An 18105-nucleotide genomic window follows, 5' to 3' on the forward strand; every position below is an offset into this window, starting at 1 on the left:
TAGGCTCTTAACGCCCTGACCGGGCAAAGGAAGCCTGCGTCCCCTTCCTCTTCAGATACCGGCAGGGCCTACAGGGAGATAACCTGTGCCCTAAACGGTGTATTGAGGGATTTAGGAACATATCCGTGCTTTGGTTTGAGTATGACTCTCGAGTCATTAGGCCCAAACTTCATACACGTCGCGCTCACTGAGAGCGCTTGCAAATCCCCTATGCGCTTCACTGAAGCGAGAGCCAGAAGAAACACTGTTTTGAAAGACAAGAGTTTCAGGTCTATTGACTGTATTGGCTCGAATGGGGCACCTTTCATGGCTTCCAGAACCGTGGAAAAGGTCCCAAACGAGAACTGAGGGAGGTCTGGGAGGGTTCAGCCTCTTAGCTCCTCTAAGGAAGCGAATGACCAGATCGTTCCTTCCTAATGACTGGCCAAGCGGTGATTCAGCGAACGCTGCTATGGCCGCCACATAAACTTTGAGCGTGGATGGGGTTCTGCCCTTATCCAGAAGCTCTTGTAAAAAGGAGAGAACCTCCGGCACCCCACAGCGTGAGGGTGAAGTGCCACTCGCTGTACACCAGCTAGTGAACACAGACCATTTTGAGGAATAGAGCCGCCTCGTAGATGGAGCTCTAGCCTGTGTGATCGTGTTTAACACTCCCGCTGGGAGGTTAACGGGTACCCGTTGATGGCCCACACATGTAGGGACCAAAGCTCCGGGTAAGGATGCCAGATCGAGCCGTTTGCCTGCGAGAGGAGATCCCTCCTCACCGGTATCAGCCACAGGGCGGTACTCGTCAGCTGCATCAGGACTGGAAACCAGACTTGGTTTGTCCAAAAATGGGGCGACGAGTAGCACCGGGCATCCGCTCTCCCTGATTCGCTCTAACACCTGGGGTAGGAGCGTGACAGGGGGAAACGCATAGAGCGGGCAGCGGGGCCACGTGAGCCAGCGCATCCCTGCTCTTGGAGAAAAATTCCTGACAATGAGCGTTCTCTTGAGACGCAAATAGGTCTATTTTCGCTCTGCCAAATGTCCTCCATAGCAGTTTGACTGTCTGTGGGTGTAAAGACCATTCTCCTGCCGGAAGATAGTTTCTGGACAGTCTGTCTGGTCCCACATTCAGATGGCCGGGCACATGCGCTGCCCTGAGCGAGCGCAGATTGTGCTGAGCCCAGACCAGGAGGTGTTCCGTCAGCCTGTGAAGGATTCTGGATCTGATACCTCCTTGGTGATTTATATAAGCCACCACTGACATGTTGTCCGAACGGACCAAGACGTGGTGTCTTTTATCTGGGGACAAAAAACGCCTCAGCGCGTTGTCGACTGCCATCATTTCCAGGCAGTTTATATGCAGAAGCTTTTCCCGTTCCGACCACTGGCCGAATAACGGTCTGGCCTCGAGCAGCGCTCCCCATCCCGAGGTTGAGGCGTCCGTAGACACCACCTTCACACTCGAGGAAGTCCCCAGGCTTACTCCTGACCGGTACCAGTCGGTCACTGTCCAAGGTTTCAGAGCTGCGACGCATTTCTGATCGACCTTGAGGCGCGCGAGACCGGAGGTCCAAGCTCTGCGCGGCGCGCGCTTTCAACCAATACTGCAGCGGGCGCATGCGAAGCAGACCCAGCTGAAGCACTGAGGATGCTGAAGCCATGAGACCCAGCATCCTTTGAAACTTTTTGAGCGGGACTAAAGCGCTGTGGCGAAAAATCTCTGTCATGCGCTGAATACTTGGTCTGCGCTGTGGCGACAGCTGTGCTGTCATAGACAGTGAGTCCAGATCTGTGCCCAGAAAATATATTTTCTGACTGGGAGACAGCGAAATCTTCGCCCAATTGACTGTGAGACCTAAATTCTCGAGGTGATCGAGTAATATGGTCCTGTGTTCTATGAGCTCCGACTGTGATCAAGCTAGAACCAGCCAATCGTCCAAATAATTCAGCACTCGTATGCCTCGGAGCCTGAGGGGTGCGAGCGCTGCATCCATGCACATCGTGAATGCGCGAGGTGCCAGGTATAGGCCAAATGGCAGGACTGTGTACTGATATGCCTGACCCTCGAAGGCGAATCTCAAAAATCGCCTGTGACGTGACGCTTTTTGTATTTGAAAATAAGCGTCTTTCAGATCTATCGACATGAAACAGTCCCCTTGGCAAATTTGCGAGAGGATTTTCTTGGTCGTGAGCATTCTGAACCGTCGTTTCAGAAGTGCTTTGTTTAGTCGTCTTAGATCTAGAATGGGTCTGAGACCCCCGTCTTTTTTGGGTACCAGAAAATATCTGCTGTACATGCCCCCTTCGCTCTGAGCTTGTGATAAGGGTTCTATAGCCCCTTTGCTCAGTAACTTCGCTATTTCGGCTCGAAGTAGGTGTGCTACTTCCTTTTTCACCGTAGTATCGATTCGCGCCGCTTTGCGTTGCGGGCGTCGACCGAACTGTAGCGAATAGCCTCTTTCTATAATGTCTAGCACCCACTTCGAAACCCCAGGTAGCCTTGCCCATGCGTTTGCACGAATGGCTAGGGGTTGAATGCGAAGCGCGCTCTGGTCGCTCAGCGACATAGGGGCTTCAGTGTGCTGCAATATAAGCGTCGCGCTTATGACATTTGAGGCAGGGGGCGCGCTGATAACAGCGGGCATATTGCCCGCGCTCGACTCCTCTGCGGTGGTCAACCGAGAGGGGGAGGGCTGGGCGAGTCCCGTAAGACCTGTCATGTCTGTGTGAATGTGGGCGTGGGATAGCGGGCACATTTACAACACTGAGAGCATTGTCCGCCTGAGCAGAGCGAATGCATGTTGGTTTCGTTTTCCAGAAACCTTGAGACATGCAGAACGTAGTGTTTGTGGGCACTGGGCAGTGGGCACATTTACCACATTTAATGCGCAATCGATCTGGGTCGATTTCATGTGCGCGAGCCCTGTGTGACAGGCTGTGTTTCTGTGTAGGAATGAGCACTGGGCAGTGGGCATTTTGTCTACACTCATAACACCATCGGCCGTGGCCGGAACACCAGAAAACACACTCTTATGGGATTTATCTGGGTAGCCGTAAAAGCGGCGTTTGTGTGCATGCAAGCGGGCTGTGTCGCCGACTTGTTTACTGCAGAATACACTGGAACAGTCGCATTTACTGGAACTGAACGAGCGAGAAGTTGCCATAGAAACAGAGAGCGTCAACATGCTGGCGTTTGTTTGTAGGCGGAAACCATAGAAACGGTGCTTGGGTGCAGGCGAGCGGGTTGTACAACGCGCTCGTTGGCTGCAAAAATACACATCTGCAGTCGCCTTTTCAGGGAACTGACAGAGCGAGCATTGACGGCATAATTTTATCTGCCGGTCGACCCGGGCTCGAACACGAGTCTCTCGCGCGATAGCCTGAGAATCTGCCAGTGGGCCACAGGGGAAGACACATAGGTATTTAGTTAGCGCGAGTATTATCAGAGAGCGTCAACATGCTGGAGTTTGTTTGCGGGCGTGCGTGCATTACAACAGGCTCGCTCACTGCAGTATTGACATTTCCAGTCGCCTGAACTTCAGAGGGGAATGAGAAATGTGTGAGAAATAGATTTCGGCCCGGCCGCAGCGGGACATAAACGCTCTTTTCTCCTTTCGCCAGTGACGCACGGTGAAACGGTGAGCGTCAACATGCTGGCGTTTGTTTGTAGGCGGAAACCATAGAAACGGTGTTTGGGTGCAGGCGAGCGGGTTGTACAACGCGCTCGTTGGCTGCAAAATGCACATCTGCAGTCGCCTTTCAGGGAACTGACAGAGCGAAGCATTGGAGGCATAATTAATCTGCCGTTAGACCGGGATTCGAACACCGGTCTCTCGTGTGAAAAACCAAAGATTCCGCCACTGAGCCACAGGGGGGGACACAAAGGCTTTCAGATGCACGAGCATATAAGAGCGTCAACATGTTTTCTTCGGCGTTTGCTTGCAGGCGCTGCAATATTTACATTTCCAGTCGCCTGATCAGGGAACTGAGAAATGTGTGAGAAAAATCAGGTCCGTCCAGCTTCGGCGGGACTATAACACTATTTTCTCCTTTCTCCTTGTGCTACTTCCTTTTTCACCGTAGTATCGATTCGCGCCGCTTTGCGTTGCGGGCGTCGACCGAACTGTAGCGAATAGCCTCTTTCTATAATGTCTAGCACCCACTTCGAAACCCCAGGTAGCCTTGCCCATGCGTTTGCACGAATGGCTAGGGGTTGAATGCGAAGCGCGCTCTGGTCGCTCAGCGACATAGGGGCTTCAGTGTGCTGCAATATAAGCGTCGCGCTTATGACATTTGAGGCAGGGGGCGCGCTGATAACAGCGGGCATATTGCCCGCGCTCGACTCCTCTGCGGTGGTCAACCGAGAGGGGGAGGGCTGGGCGAGTCCCGTAAGACCTGTCATGTCTGTGTGAATGTGGGCGTGGGATAGCGGGCACATTTACAACACTGAGAGCATTGTCCGCCTGAGCAGAGCGAATGCATGTTGGTTTCGTTTTCCAGAAACCTTGAGACATGCAGAACGTAGTGTTTGTGGGCACTGGGCAGTGGGCACATTTACCACATTTAATGCGCAATCGATCTGGGTCGATTTCATGTGCGCGAGCCCTGTGTGACAGGCTGTGTTTCTGTGTAGGAATGAGCACTGGGCAGTGGGCATTTTGTCTACACTCATAACACCATCGGCCGTGGCCGGAACACCAGAAAACACACTCTTATGGGATTTATCTGGGTAGCCGTAAAAGCGGCGTTTGTGTGCATGCAAGCGGGCTGTGTCGCCGACTTGTTTACTGCAGAATACACTGGAACAGTCGCATTTACTGGAACTGAACGAGCGAGAAGTTGCCATAGAAACAGAGAGCGTCAACATGCTGGCGTTTGTTTGTAGGCGGAAACCATAGAAACGGTGCTTGGGTGCAGGCGAGCGGGTTGTACAACGCGCTCGTTGGCTGCAAAAATACACATCTGCAGTCGCCTTTTCAGGGAACTGACAGAGCGAGCATTGACGGCATAATTTTATCTGCCGGTCGACCCGGGCTCGAACACGAGTCTCTCGCGCGATAGCCTGAGAATCTGCCAGTGGGCCACAGGGGAAGACACATAGGTATTTAGTTAGCGCGAGTATTATCAGAGAGCGTCAACATGCTGGCGTTTGTTTGCGGGCGTGCGTGCATTACAACAGGCTCGCTCACTGCAGTATTGACATTTCCAGTCGCCTGAACTTCAGAGGGGAATGAGAAATGTGTGAGAAATAGATTTCGGCCCGGCCGCAGCGGGACATAAACGCTCTTTTCTCCTTTCGCCAGTGACGCACGGTGAAAGGGTGAGCGTCAACATGCTGGCGTTTGTTTGTAGGCGGAAACCATAGAAACGGTGTTTGGGTGCAGGCGAGCGGGTTGTACAACGCGCTCGTTGGCTGCAAAATGCACATCTGCAGTCGCCTTTCAGGGAACTGACAGAGCGAAGCATTGGAGGCATAATTAATCTGCCGTTAGACCGGGATTCGAACACCGGTCTCTCGTGTGAAAAACCAAAGATTCCGCCACTGAGCCACAGGGGGGGACACAAAGGCTTTCAGATGCACGAGCATATAAGAGCGTCAACATGTTTTCTTCGGCGTTTGCTTGCAGGCGCTGCAATATTTACATTTCCAGTCGCCTGATCAGGGAACTGAGAAATGTGTGAGAAAAATCAGGTCCGTCCAGCTTCGGCGGGACTATAACACTATTTTCTCCTTTCGCCGGTGATTGACGCGTGAATGGGGCGCAGGGGCAGGGTAGCTTTCTTGTACGTAAAGAAAAACTAACCCCGACCGTCCGCTTCCAGCCTCCCCTGTGAACGGCGCAGTTTGCGCGGCTCGAACAGAGGGAGAGAGAAAGCTAGCCCCGTGACCGTCCGCTCCTGACATCCCCTGTGAACGGCGCGGTTTGTGCGGCTCGAACAGAGGGAGCGCAGGTATCATCCTCCAAGCAGGCAAGGCAAGCGGGCGCACCGGCGAGCTTTGCGGGCGGGGGGCGGAGGCGCAGTCTCGGAGAAGGATGCCAGGTGAGTCCGCAGAGTCACCATAGGCAGTAGCTAGCTCGCAGTGAGGGCAGTCGCCGTCAGCGAGCGCGAGAGCTGCGCGTCCTCAGGAAAGGGGCGTCTTGAAAAAGACGCCCGGCTCTTTTAGTGCAATGAGAGTGTGTGTCGCGGCGGCGAACACACACATACACAAAACACAGTAGCAGAGAAAAGGATATGTACGCCGGAAAGCGTAAGCAGGAACGGCGACTGAAGGCGGCGAGTTGTCGACCGGCAGCTTCAGATGCAGAACAAATCCCGCTGAGTGCTTGAATCAGACGGCGCGGCTTCCTCTCAGGATCCAGCGATGCGTAGGCTCGCTGAAGAGATAAAAAACTTACCAAACCAGCCTCTCTGGGCCGTATTTATAGCCCTAGCCCGACCCGCTTTCGGCGGGACATGACGTAATGGGCGCGAAGCACCCTCATTGGTTCTGACGTCATGAGGGGCCTCTATCGATAGGGATAGGCTGGTGCAGTTGCCGCAGAGCAGCCAATGGGCGCGCGAGCTGTCTCGCCCATGTCTGCATGCTGCTGCAATGCGTTTTACATTATTGCAAAATTAAGGATAATTTTTGGCTTCAATATCTCGAGGAAAAGAGGTTTTCCCCTAGCGTAAGATTCTTACGCAAGTATGAGAGAACCTCTCGTAAGAGAACCTACCACAAGCTGCGGCACTAATAGTCTTGACTTAAATGAAAACAAATGTCAGGCTGCACTCATTAATTTAATCAGGCTTCCCTCACAGGAGCGTCACTTGAGTGAGATATGAGATCAATAAGGTTCATTCATCCAAAAAACCAGATCAAGCACTCAGAGAGAGACTTCAATCGTACACAATGAATGTCTGCTTAAATAGAGACTGTAACTGGATTTATTTACCCTGTTCATCTGAACTCAGAGCTATGAAATGTCTGGAAATGTTTTGCTGGAGTCCTGATTGTTGTCTGGTTCATTAAAAATGTTTTTATTATTATTATTTCTTGAGTTCGTTGGGTCCCACTTTATATTAAGTGTCTTATGTACTAACATTTAAATTAATTATTTGATACAATGGACTTATTGTGTATATACATGTACTTGTATTTAAAAAAATACCTCCATGTGATCAAAGCTATAATTTATTTCTGTAATTACATCTGTAATTACACTCCATGATGTCTGTCCCATATCCCACATCAGTAACAGCAAAAGTGTTATTCAGCAATGTTTTTTTTAGTTAAAGACACCTAATATCAAGTATGACAGTTTGTTGTAATCGTGGAGAACAATGGATTTCATGTATTGAAAGTCCTCAAATCAGCGATGAGCATAGTGATAAGCAATAAAAGGCACTCTCATGGTTTTATTTTATCTTCCATGAGCATACATACAGTAATACCGTAAGTAGTTTTAATGCTCAAAAAACGACCAATAACTAAATAATAAAACGTTTCATAAAATTAGGTAATATTGCTATATCACAAATATTTTGAAATCTTCTGCACTTTCAAACCAAGTAGCCTATACTTGGAATATTAAATGTTCTTATGTAGATCTCAATTAAAAATATTTAGTACAAGTATAGGCTAAATATACATTTCTTTATACGTATCAACCAAGTATACATATAATTTTAAAATTAAAGTATCTCTCAGATTAGTACTTAAAAAAGTAGACTAAAAGTATACTCTCTCATTTTTAGTAGGAGTACACAAATAGCACACTTGAATAAACTACTTTTTTTGTAAGGGCAGGCAGATGGCAACATGTTGGGTGACAAAACATGCATGCTAAAAGAGATTAACACCGGATTACATTATGCCCCTTCTCAGACATTCCACAACCTGACAAACACCATTTCAACTGTCAAAAGATGACAAAAGATATGCCGACAGGGGTAGTAACACACTGATCTGACAAAATCTGATGAAGTGTCTGTTGCCGTCTGTCAGTGCAGTGTGAATTGGCCTTTAAACAACATCAGTATGGGCTATGGAATTGGCTGACTGGTGTACACTATAGTCCTGGAGAGGCTAAAATTCTGCAGTGTTTTTTGGAGGGTCATTTGGAGTCAAACAGGTCATCCTGTCTACAGTTGATATCCCTAATCTTTAGTGCTGTTGAAAGTTTGAGTTTCTGTAAAAACATTCAAACAATGACTTATGAAATGCTGTTAAATATCTCCAAAGACATATGTTTTCTGAAAGAACAGTGTTTGTTTTGCAGGTTGTCAAGTATAAAGAGCATTTTAAAAGAAAAGATCTTCATACCCCCAAAACTGCAGAATTAAATGTAAACATCTACCTGGTCATAGTCTCTCTGAAAATTAACCAGCTAAAGCCTGAGGCTAATTCAACTTTTACATCGTACCCTTGTTAATCTGCACACACTTACACAACACTCTGTTCTTTGCTTGAGGAATCAATTTCGTCCACTGACAATAAGCGTAATCTCTATCCTGTTACTGTCTCAAACAAAGACAGTCATTTGTTTTCAGTAATGTTGTTTAAGTCGTCACATTTATTTATATAGCGCTTTTTACAATACAGATTGTTTCAAAGCAGCTTTACACAGATAACAAGAAAATAATGCAAAAAAGTTTGTTTCCCAGAAGAAAATAGCGTCACAGTCCAGCTTAAGTAAGTTCAGTAATGTTTCATTTTTGTTTTTAAAAAAGTTGTTATTTTAGTTCATTTTTATGAATATATATATATATATATATATATATATATATATATATATATATATATATTCATACTCTGTTCTGGAGTAAACCGTGATGTCATAATCCAGCTCAGTTCAGTTCTTGTATAATAGTGTCAATGCAGGCAGATCAATATTAAATTAAATGTTAAATTTAATGTCCCCAACTAAGCAAGCCAAGCCAATGGCAACAAATGTGGAAAAAGGAAACATTTAGTAAAAAAAATGTTTACTAAACTGATGTACTCTTGAAGTGCCATTAAGATACAACAGATTCAAATCAGTCTATCTTGTCTTATAAACCAAGCAATATATTAAATATTTACAGTGTATTTGCACTGATTTTGTTGCTTATAAATGAATCAATCTTTGTGAATATCACAATGATTTTAATTTGGCCTTTTAGTTAAGTTTCCTATAAAGTCTGTGTCCATGGTCTAATTTTGCACTCGCTTATAAGACAGCGCTAAACAGAAATATTTAGTTTGACCCTCGAGTTAAACTGCCAATACAGTTTGAATTTTTTGATTCTAGAATTTGCTTCTTTTCCATGAATCATTTATCTTTTTTTCAGTTAAATTGTTTCTGTTAATTTAGTCAAACATTTATTTAAATGTTTAAATACGTTATAAAAGGTTTTAGTAGCAATACTTACCAACATATGTTATTGTTGCTATAGCACATTCACAAAGTATTTAGACCCCTTAATTTTTGTTTAGATTGTATGTTGCAGCCTTATGCTATAATGATTTAAGTTATGCTAATAATGCAAAAAAAAAAACTGAAATATCACATTGACATACCGTAAGTATTCAGATCCTTCGCCAGACACTTGAAATTTAGCTCAGACGTTTGTCATACTGGTAGTTCCTCTGACTGGAAACCCATTTCAGAACAAATAGATAAATATATCTATCATATATTGTCATAAGACTGAAAAATATTAAGATACATGTTTTAGCTATACAACATTTTTTTACAAGTTCAGCCAGAAATCACACATACTGGACTTTGCTCTCTGATGAAGTCCAATGTGTTCTAAGAAATGTATTTGTTTTTAGGAAACATTGAGGGAGTTTGGACTGGGATGGTTTAGATTGTCCCACAGGGGAGAAACATTATTTCTGATGGAGAGGAGCAAGTGAATGAGATGGTTAATGGATTTGACTGCAGTAAAGTGCTGTAATCTGATCAGCAGATCTGAGTGTCGGAGTACAGTACATGACTACTAGTGCTGCTGGTTGATCCATAAATACTGACTACATGGACTGCTTATGCATGGTAGATTCAAATCTTGAAGCCTATGAGTCTATTCTTATGTAAAAGATGAACACTTTGCAGACCATTTACATTCACAGACAGCTATATTACACACTGCATGAAAGGTAATGTTAAAAAAAGCACAATAGGGGCACTTTAATTAATTTGTGTTAAAACTACATGAATCCATTTTGATGACATAACTAACTGGGCAGTGGATCTGTAGTTCCCAGCATGCGTTGCAAGGGACTTTATTAGGAGAGCAAATTTAGGAGTTAAGTGCTATTTTATGTGTTTTTCAGTAAAGGGAAATACATGTTAGTTAATGCAGTTAGGTTGGATATTTTAGTTACTGTTATGTTTTAGAATTTTGTGGTTACCATAAAAATTTAATCTATAAAAAACCGTGTGCTTATGCTGTGGGCACTCTCTATTGTGCACTCTCAATAGTGATCTATACTATTGTCAGTACTGACACCAGTCTTTCCTTGTTTATTTTATACATTGTATGTAATGATAAATGAATTTGCCTGAACCTTAGAAAAATTAGTAAATTGAGTTTTTTGACAAATGTAAAGTTAAACATACTACAGTAAATAAATTTGCCCTAAACCATCTAAATTGTGTTGACCCAACTAAACTAATTCATTTTGAATTAACTAATTTAAATTGTAATGATTTTTTTTTTTGTGAACAATACTTTTCTATTGAAACAAATTTGTATGTCATGCGTTTAAATATATCTATAATTAATTTTAATGATGGAAGTTGAAATTTTGCATATTTATATACAAATAGAATATATACATTTGTAATATTGACACTATAACACACTGCAGGTAAAATTATTGTAAAGGGTGCGGTGAATCCACATGCATGCACAACATTAATTGCAAAAAGGCACAAAAAAAAAAGTGGGGAAGAAAAAAAAGGAGTACAGAAACAATGAGAACAGAGAATACATTTCAAGTCAAGTCACCTTCATTTATATAGCACTTTTAACAATATGGATTGTTTCAAAGCAGCTTTAGGCCGGGTTCACACCGGACGCAGAAGCGGCGCGAAAGCGGCGCGGAACGGAGGCCGCTTCCTTTCGGCGCCCATGTTAACCTATGGTGTCGTTCACACCACTATTTTTTGCGCGACCGCGAGTGATCCGCGTCCATTCCGGCAGGAAGTCACACCAAGAAACACGAGACATCCGGTCAATTGTCAAAATAAAAGCAATTTTCAAATAAAAATACCGCGAGTGACAAATGCAATCATATTTGTGTATCTAAACAGACTAGAAAGATGAAAACAAACAAAGAAAAAAACTGTCTACCATATTCTCTCTCTGGCTGCGTGTGTGTCTCGACAACGGATTAATAAAAGAAGTGTACAAACTTCTTGGTTACAGAAACATGGTGTATTCATTTTATGAGGTTATTTACTTACCCATGATGTAAAAAATAGCTCTGAATAAACAACAACTGAGCAGAAGCGCTTGTCGACCGCCGCGGAGAATACGCGTCTGGTGTGAACAGGCAGGCGCCGGACCGCGCGTGATTTTCCGTTCTGCGCCGCTTCCGCGTCCGGTGTGAACCAGGCGTTACAGTGATAATAGTAAATTACCACAACAGATTGTTTAGGCTTTACAACAGCTCTAGGATAAAGTTATTGTCCAGCTAAAGTTAGTTTTGATTGATTGATTCACTTCCGTTGCGAAGATCATTAGTTATTAACTTAGGGGCTGCTAACACAACACCGTTCTAACAGGAAAACCCTTAACGCGCTCCGGCCGCCCATCCACACAAAACAGTGCCTGGTGTCTTGAACGCAGTCCCTGAAATAGGTTAGAAGGTGCAAACGATTATCCGTTATCTCTGCGCAAACCTCAAAAACGCAAACCCGTGAAAACGCAGACGTTAAGCAACATGCGCATTACGTGTTCAGTCCAAAGGTATGCTCGTTTGAATATATATGTGCGCAGGCGTGTAGTCCTTCTTTACAAATCAACCCTCAATAAACTACTTGTCTGGCCTTAAAAAAAAAAAATTGTCACGTCTGTGTAGTCACGCAAACCGCAATTATCCCGACAACATTTTATCTGTACTGAGGTAAAGGGAAGGGAAGGAGGCCTTCACAGGGGAGGGACTGGTTGACACTTCAGGACTGCGTTGTCATTGTGTCCAGGCTCAGGTCCTTCATCAGATCTGTATATGGCCTGGATCCGGCGGACTGCGGTAAATCTCGGATAAACAGAGAGACTAATATTAGCATAGACGCCATTGTAGCGAATATGCATCTGGGTAAATATGAATTAGCTCAAGAATATGGGGAATCTTGGGATATTAATATCTCTGACTCATGGTCATAATTCATAAGTCGCATGTACATTTATTTATTTTTTTATTATAGGAAATGCCTCGTTCTGTAACTGGTCTGACCAACCTTTAACTCGGCCAGCGAGTAGATGTAAGGTCAGTACAGTTAAGAAGGGGCATTCACAAACTCCACTAAAGTTTAGGTTCTGGCCAAGAACATTAAACTTTATTGAGTTTATTAATTAAAACTACTGAATGTAGTCTAATATTATAGAGCCTGTAGCTTTATAGATCTTTTGTTTCATTGACTTTATAAAAAGTGGGTTTTCAAACACAGAGCCAGTTAAAAGTATAAATGGGTTTATTAATAAAATGGCACACGCTAGAGATTATAAGCTACAAATATAAACGTACGTAAAATGCAAACGAGAAAACAGACACACATTTAACCGAACAAAAACATAAAACATAGCATGACGTGATCGGAATGAATGACATGAAAGAAAGAAAGAAAGAAAGAAAATAGAGGGTAACTTAAACCACAGACCTAAGACCTAGACACCTGGAACAGCTTTTATAGGAATCAATATACTTGCGAGATGTGGTACTCTTTCAGTGTGATGCTGAAAAGGGGACGCGCGTGCGCGTGTCCGGCTGGTTTGCGTCTAGCTTCTTCTTCTGGGTCGTTTCGAAAAACGATGTAAAGGCTCACTTGAATTTAACGTTACCGGAAAAGTTCAGATTCGTCTCCCGGGATGGGAGAGGCTGGAAATCTTAGTTGCAACGAACGGGAGCTACGACTCGAACATGTGTTGGTCCGAGGAGAAGGCCAGGGCCTCCTTCAGATGTTCCTTGGAGAAACGCTGCGCCGAGGAAGAGGGTCCAGAGAAGTTGGATGAGTTGAGTTGGAAGAGAGGAGAGAAGAGAAGAGAAAGCGAGATGAGGGGGTTTCTGCCTTTTAACAAACATCTGTTTACGCCTTCTCTTGGAACGACAGCGAATCAGATTGTCTTTTCTGAAGCGGGAAAATTCTCTTTGTGTGAAGAAGAAAACGCCTACTTTCACCATATGTCTTATGAGAGAAAGAATTCATATTTCTTCTTAAGATTGTACACCTGGAACAATACATCTTACTGTAATACTATGTGTGGGACTGGTTGAATTAAAACAGGGCGGTCAGACAGATACCAAGAATTACAGGTAGATATTGGACACACATAACATTATGTTCATATGCATCATTACACACAAATAAAGCTTGCTTAAACACACAATAAAATGGTCAGTATTTCCGTTATGGCATGTGAAGACACTTGAGAAACACAGGAATACATATCAAACATTTGAAGAGTTTTCTCTGAAATGTTCCATGTGTGTTAAGGTGTTGGAATGTTGGCTTGCAAAGGAGCTAGATGAGCTGCAGCTTTGGAGCCATAAAAGTTTATGACCAGGTTCGAGTTACAAGACACTATGGAGTGATTTCCTTTCAATGAATCTTCGGAATTAAAGATTTTACTCTAGCAAACCACACCTCTATTATAAATTTGTAATGAATGGTAAAATGAAATTTTACTATGTGGAAGTCCATATATGGAAATGTGCTTCAGTTGCATCTCGTGGTGGGTTTCTGGTTGAAAGTCCACGAGTGTGTGTGTGTGTGTGTGTGTGTGTGTGTGTGTGTGTGTGTGTGTCTTCTGGAATGTCACGAGGCCAGCCGAACTGGCGCTGGCAAATTGCTCCTCGTGGGGCAATTATTAACCAGTACGGACACAAGACGATGTGTCTTCCCATATGATCACTTAACGCGAGAAGCAGATGTCGTTGTGGCTACATTCCCCCTTTTTGTTAAACGAAATTCGGGATGGAATTCGTTGAACAACAAATAGGCACAACGAGTGTCAGGGCGTTGTCGGTGACCGTGGAGATGCACATCACCGTGCTAGACTTCTCTGAGTGTGAGTCCTGCCTTGGCAGTCAGGAGTCGGGGGTGTTCTCTCTCCATGCGATGTCGGATGCCAGACCTGGTGAGTGTGGCTGCTTTCTCGCGAACCACTGCGGCCTGCATCCTGTTAGAGGCGATAGGGAGAGAGAGAGAGAGAAGGAGAAAAAAAATTTTTTCCAGCGATGGAGGTCCTTAGTTGGTTTAGGACAGTCTTTTTGGTTCGCTGAGGTTGGTATGCCACATGCTTTGATGTCCCATGCATGGCTTTTTGGCACATGTGGCGTCATTGTTACGCCTGGCCCCCCCCCTTGTGCTTTGTGGCTTTACGAGCTGTGGCGCTGTGATGGCAACAGGTGCACAATGCGTATTGAAGTCTTGTGAACGCAACATGTGCGTGGTGGCAGACAGCTGTCTGAGGCACTGGTTGTCAGTGAGCTCGGATGGCCTGTGAGGGTGGTGGAGGGGTAAGTGGTGGCATAGGAAAAGTCTGTTCATCAGAGGCCCGCATGACTTTCTTTGTACACAGCGGAGGTAGCGTTTTAGCGGCTCTGAGGCGTGCAGTGTAGTTGGTAAAGTTCGTTTGTGCTGTGTAATCACTGCAATGGTTAGGGTGGGTGGATGGGTTGTCTGTATGTGGCGCAGACATTGGTTTGGTTACTCAACTGCAGGTCAGTCAGGACCTTGAAGCAGTAGGTGTCAGTGTTCGTTTTCTGTGTCTGTGTCAGACGTGGCTGCACTGTCTTCATCTGTGATGTAAGAAGACTCTGCCTCACCAGTGTTCTGGAGAGAGTGGTTACAGGTTCGACGGTCTGGGCTTGGAGTTCTGGACGGCGGGTGATGCTGGTTCCAGAATCTTTCTGAGCGGTCGGTCCGACGCTTTGGACGGGCACCGTCACAGTCGTGCCGCCACCTGCTGTCTGGTTCTGAGCGGTGCTCAGAGACGGAGTGAATTGTGTGTGTCTTTACCGTCTTTTCATCCATGGCCCTTTGCTTGGTGTAAGCCTTGTGGGCTAAGTCTCTGAGTTCTCGAGTAGACATGGTTCGTGGGCAGACGAGCACGCCGAGATGTTTACTCACGGTGCTATGCAGGTTCCGCAGAAACAAAGTTCTAAAGGTTATATCTTCTTCCATATCTGGTGTGTTGGTTGCTCCGAAGAACGTTTGTCGGAGTCGGTCATAATAGGAGTGTGGGTGTTCAAGTCGGGCCTGTTTCACGTCGAGGGCCGTGATAAACCCTTGGTCTGATTCTGGGTCAGAGAATTCGCGGATCAACGCTTGTCGCAGTTGCTTGTAATCTGCTTTGACAGGCTGTGGTTGGCGATCCAGAAAACTACGCACCTCTCTGCTTGAGGTGATTCTTACCAGGTACAATTTGTCCCAAGCTGTCGCGTTGGCGACAGTTTGCAGGTGAAAATCAATGTCTTGAAGGTACGCATGAACACTGCAGTCTCCGGCAAACGTAGGAATGTTTCTGGCCATCTTGTTGAGGTTTGTTGGACGAGAGCTGTTGCTGGGGGCCCAATCCGTCTGGAGAGGATTCTGACCCTTTACAGCTCTTGGTGTTTGGCTGACAGGCGTGGTGTTGTGCAGTGGGCTTTCGCCCCCCTTTCCAGCTCTGGGTGTGTGGCTGAAAGGCGCAGACTCGCTGGAAGGGGGAAATGGTGTGAGATGTTCTTCCCCTTCCCGGTCGCGGTTGAAACTGTAAGCATGTCTCAGTTCTCTGCGAACCATGTCTAGTTCGTCTTCGAGATCGTGTCTCTGCTGAATGAGCTGATGGATTTTAGTCTCTGCTCTCTCAAGGAGAGCTTCAGCCCGTTGGAGCCTTTCGTTGAGTTCCTTCCGGGTGTTTTCCTCCGACTGCTGTCTTTGATCTGTGTGCAGACGAAGATCGTCCAGGGCTCTTTGAAGTCTTTCAACTTCCTGTTGTAGCGTTGTGTCCGTCTCGTCCTCTTCCTCGGTCAGGAAGATTAGCTGGTCTAGCCGACTCTGTGTGTGGGCTCGGTCCTTCCGGGCTTCTGTGGCCTGGAGCTGTAGTGCGGCTGCCTTCTGTTCCATATCGAGGCTGAGCCTTTCGCTGGCCCAGGCCTTGGTGACGAGGTTGAGTGCGATTTTCCGAAGATTTTGGCCAGCTGCTCGTGGTCGTACTTCTGGGTTAGCTCGACATCTCTGCTTACTGTGGTGAGAGAAGCACAGCACACACAAAAAGAGACACAATGCAAGTTTGTTTTAGGGTTAATGAGCTATACTCATACGGGCTATGCCGTTTATGAGAATTTCGGGGCTAACTGATGCCGACAGTTAGCTGAGCCAATTTCGTGGGTATGGATGAAACCCACAATAGAAATTTGGACAGGCGGTAGCCTGGGGGGGTCGTCTAGCGACGCCCGCTTTGATCGTCACTCTATTATTCAGCTTTTCCTGGGGTCTCTCTTAGGTTCTGTGTCTAAGTGAAATGAAAGAAACAAATCACAACAGAGTGGAGAAATAGACAAGGTTGAAGGTAGGGAAGATCAGAGGGAAACACAACACAAGGAAGTGAATTGGTCTGCAATGAAATGTCGCAAACAATAACACGGGGAGCGTTATTTAAGGAAAATAAATCAAATAAGATAAAATAAAATAAAATAAAGAGGCCTAAGCCTTATTAACACTGCGAGAGTTCCTGATCGGGCCAGGAGATGCGTGGGTTATCGGGACAGGACCTCGAAAGAAGGTGTGTCTTAGAGAGAGAAAGGTGGGTCTAAGCACTTAAAATACCCCGAAGGAATAGCTAGTATTCTGTGGTTCATAATAAGTGGATGGGTTCTATCAAATTTTAGTTTACCTGGGGTGAATAGAGGTCATCCAGGCGGAAACCAGCGGGCGCGGTCAGACCCTCCGACGGTTCCAACACCAGACAGAGCGCAGTGTCAGTAACGCCGGACAGATGAGTAAATATGTATGCAGGAGTCAGAGGCAAAGGCTTTACTAAAATAATGATACAACAAAAAGGAAATTACGATAATTGGTTGTAATTATCAGAATAACCCACCCCCCCCCCCCCCCTTGGAGAGACTGGAGAAAGAGGGAAGAGAAAAATTATTATCAATGAAATAAAATTTGAATAAACAACACAGGTTTGAGACGCAGGCAGAGGAAAAGGCCCCGGCAGTGGGTTTGTGCCACAAGGGTGAGGGCCGTGTTTCCTCTCAGTGGTCCACCTGGTTGAATAGACACAATTTGAAAAATGCAAACTTGTTTAAATTAAAATTCAAACAAGCATGCAATGAGAGGTCCAAAATAATAATAATAAGGAAGGAAAGAAAATTAGAATGATAACAGTGATGTATCAATACTAAAAATAATCAAAACTGAAATTCAGAATGACTTCCTATAATCCTTACAATAACACTGAGGTTATTCGTATGGATCATAAAAAAATAATCAAACGAAAAGGGGAGCAAGGAGACACTTCAATTGCAGACTGGGGGTTAAACAGATATTGATAAGTCGACCCAAGATCGCCACACGGTGGCGTGCTTCTTCCTAGGTGGACCTATCAATGAACTGAGTGAATCGAATCTAAGTTTTTAATTCGAAAAGTTTTCCCTTTTTTTCGAACTTAACTTAAAGTGTGACAGTCAAAAACAGAAAAAGGAATTGTCTAACTCCAAATAATATCAGCATAAGCTAAGCTTGAATGCAGTTAAGTATTTGAGAGAGAAAATGAATGCAGAGAGAAAAAGAAATTGAAAGCAGGTATTATCTTAGAACGCCACGAGATGGCGTAGTTGCGCTCGCGCAGGCTGACGTCAGTGGGAGGCGACGCTCACGCAGGATGACGTCGGTGGGGGCGCGTAATTTGAGAACTGCCCCAGACTTAGAGGCT

At 45.3% G+C, this 18105-nt stretch overlaps 2 protein-coding genes across 2 annotated transcripts in view; one reads left to right on the forward strand and one right to left on the reverse strand.

The window, feature by feature from the left end:
- Positions 1-18105, forward strand: part of LOC309511499 (retinoic acid receptor beta-like) — a 327730-nt gene that overhangs the window by 14569 nt on the left and 295056 nt on the right. The window lies entirely within an intron of this gene.
- Positions 13693-17160, reverse strand: LOC309511827 (uncharacterized protein). The gene is made up of 2 exons (XM_082187150.1): positions 14965-17160; positions 13693-14332 (listed from the first exon to the last, which is right to left on the reverse strand). The coding sequence occupies exons 1-2, from the start codon at positions 16290-16292 to the stop codon at positions 14227-14229; spliced, it is 1434 nt and encodes a 477-aa protein (XP_082043276.1). The 5' UTR covers positions 16293-17160; the 3' UTR covers positions 13693-14226.

Source organism: Leuciscus leuciscus, assembly GCF_965113295.1.
Source record: "Leuciscus leuciscus genome assembly, chromosome: 12".
In the NCBI taxonomy this organism is placed as follows: Eukaryota; Metazoa; Chordata; class Actinopteri; order Cypriniformes; family Leuciscidae; genus Leuciscus; species Leuciscus leuciscus.

Excerpts from the sequence above, each read along its gene's own strand:
- LOC309511827 (XM_082187150.1), bottom strand. The coding sequence starts at position 16,292 with ATGGAACAGAAGGCAGCCGCACTACAGCTCCAGGCCACAGAAGCCCGG. Across the intron at positions 14,333-14,964 it reads GATGAAGACAGTGCAGCCAC|CAGCCACACTCACCAGGTCT; the intron begins GTCTGACACAGA and ends TTCGCGAGAAAG.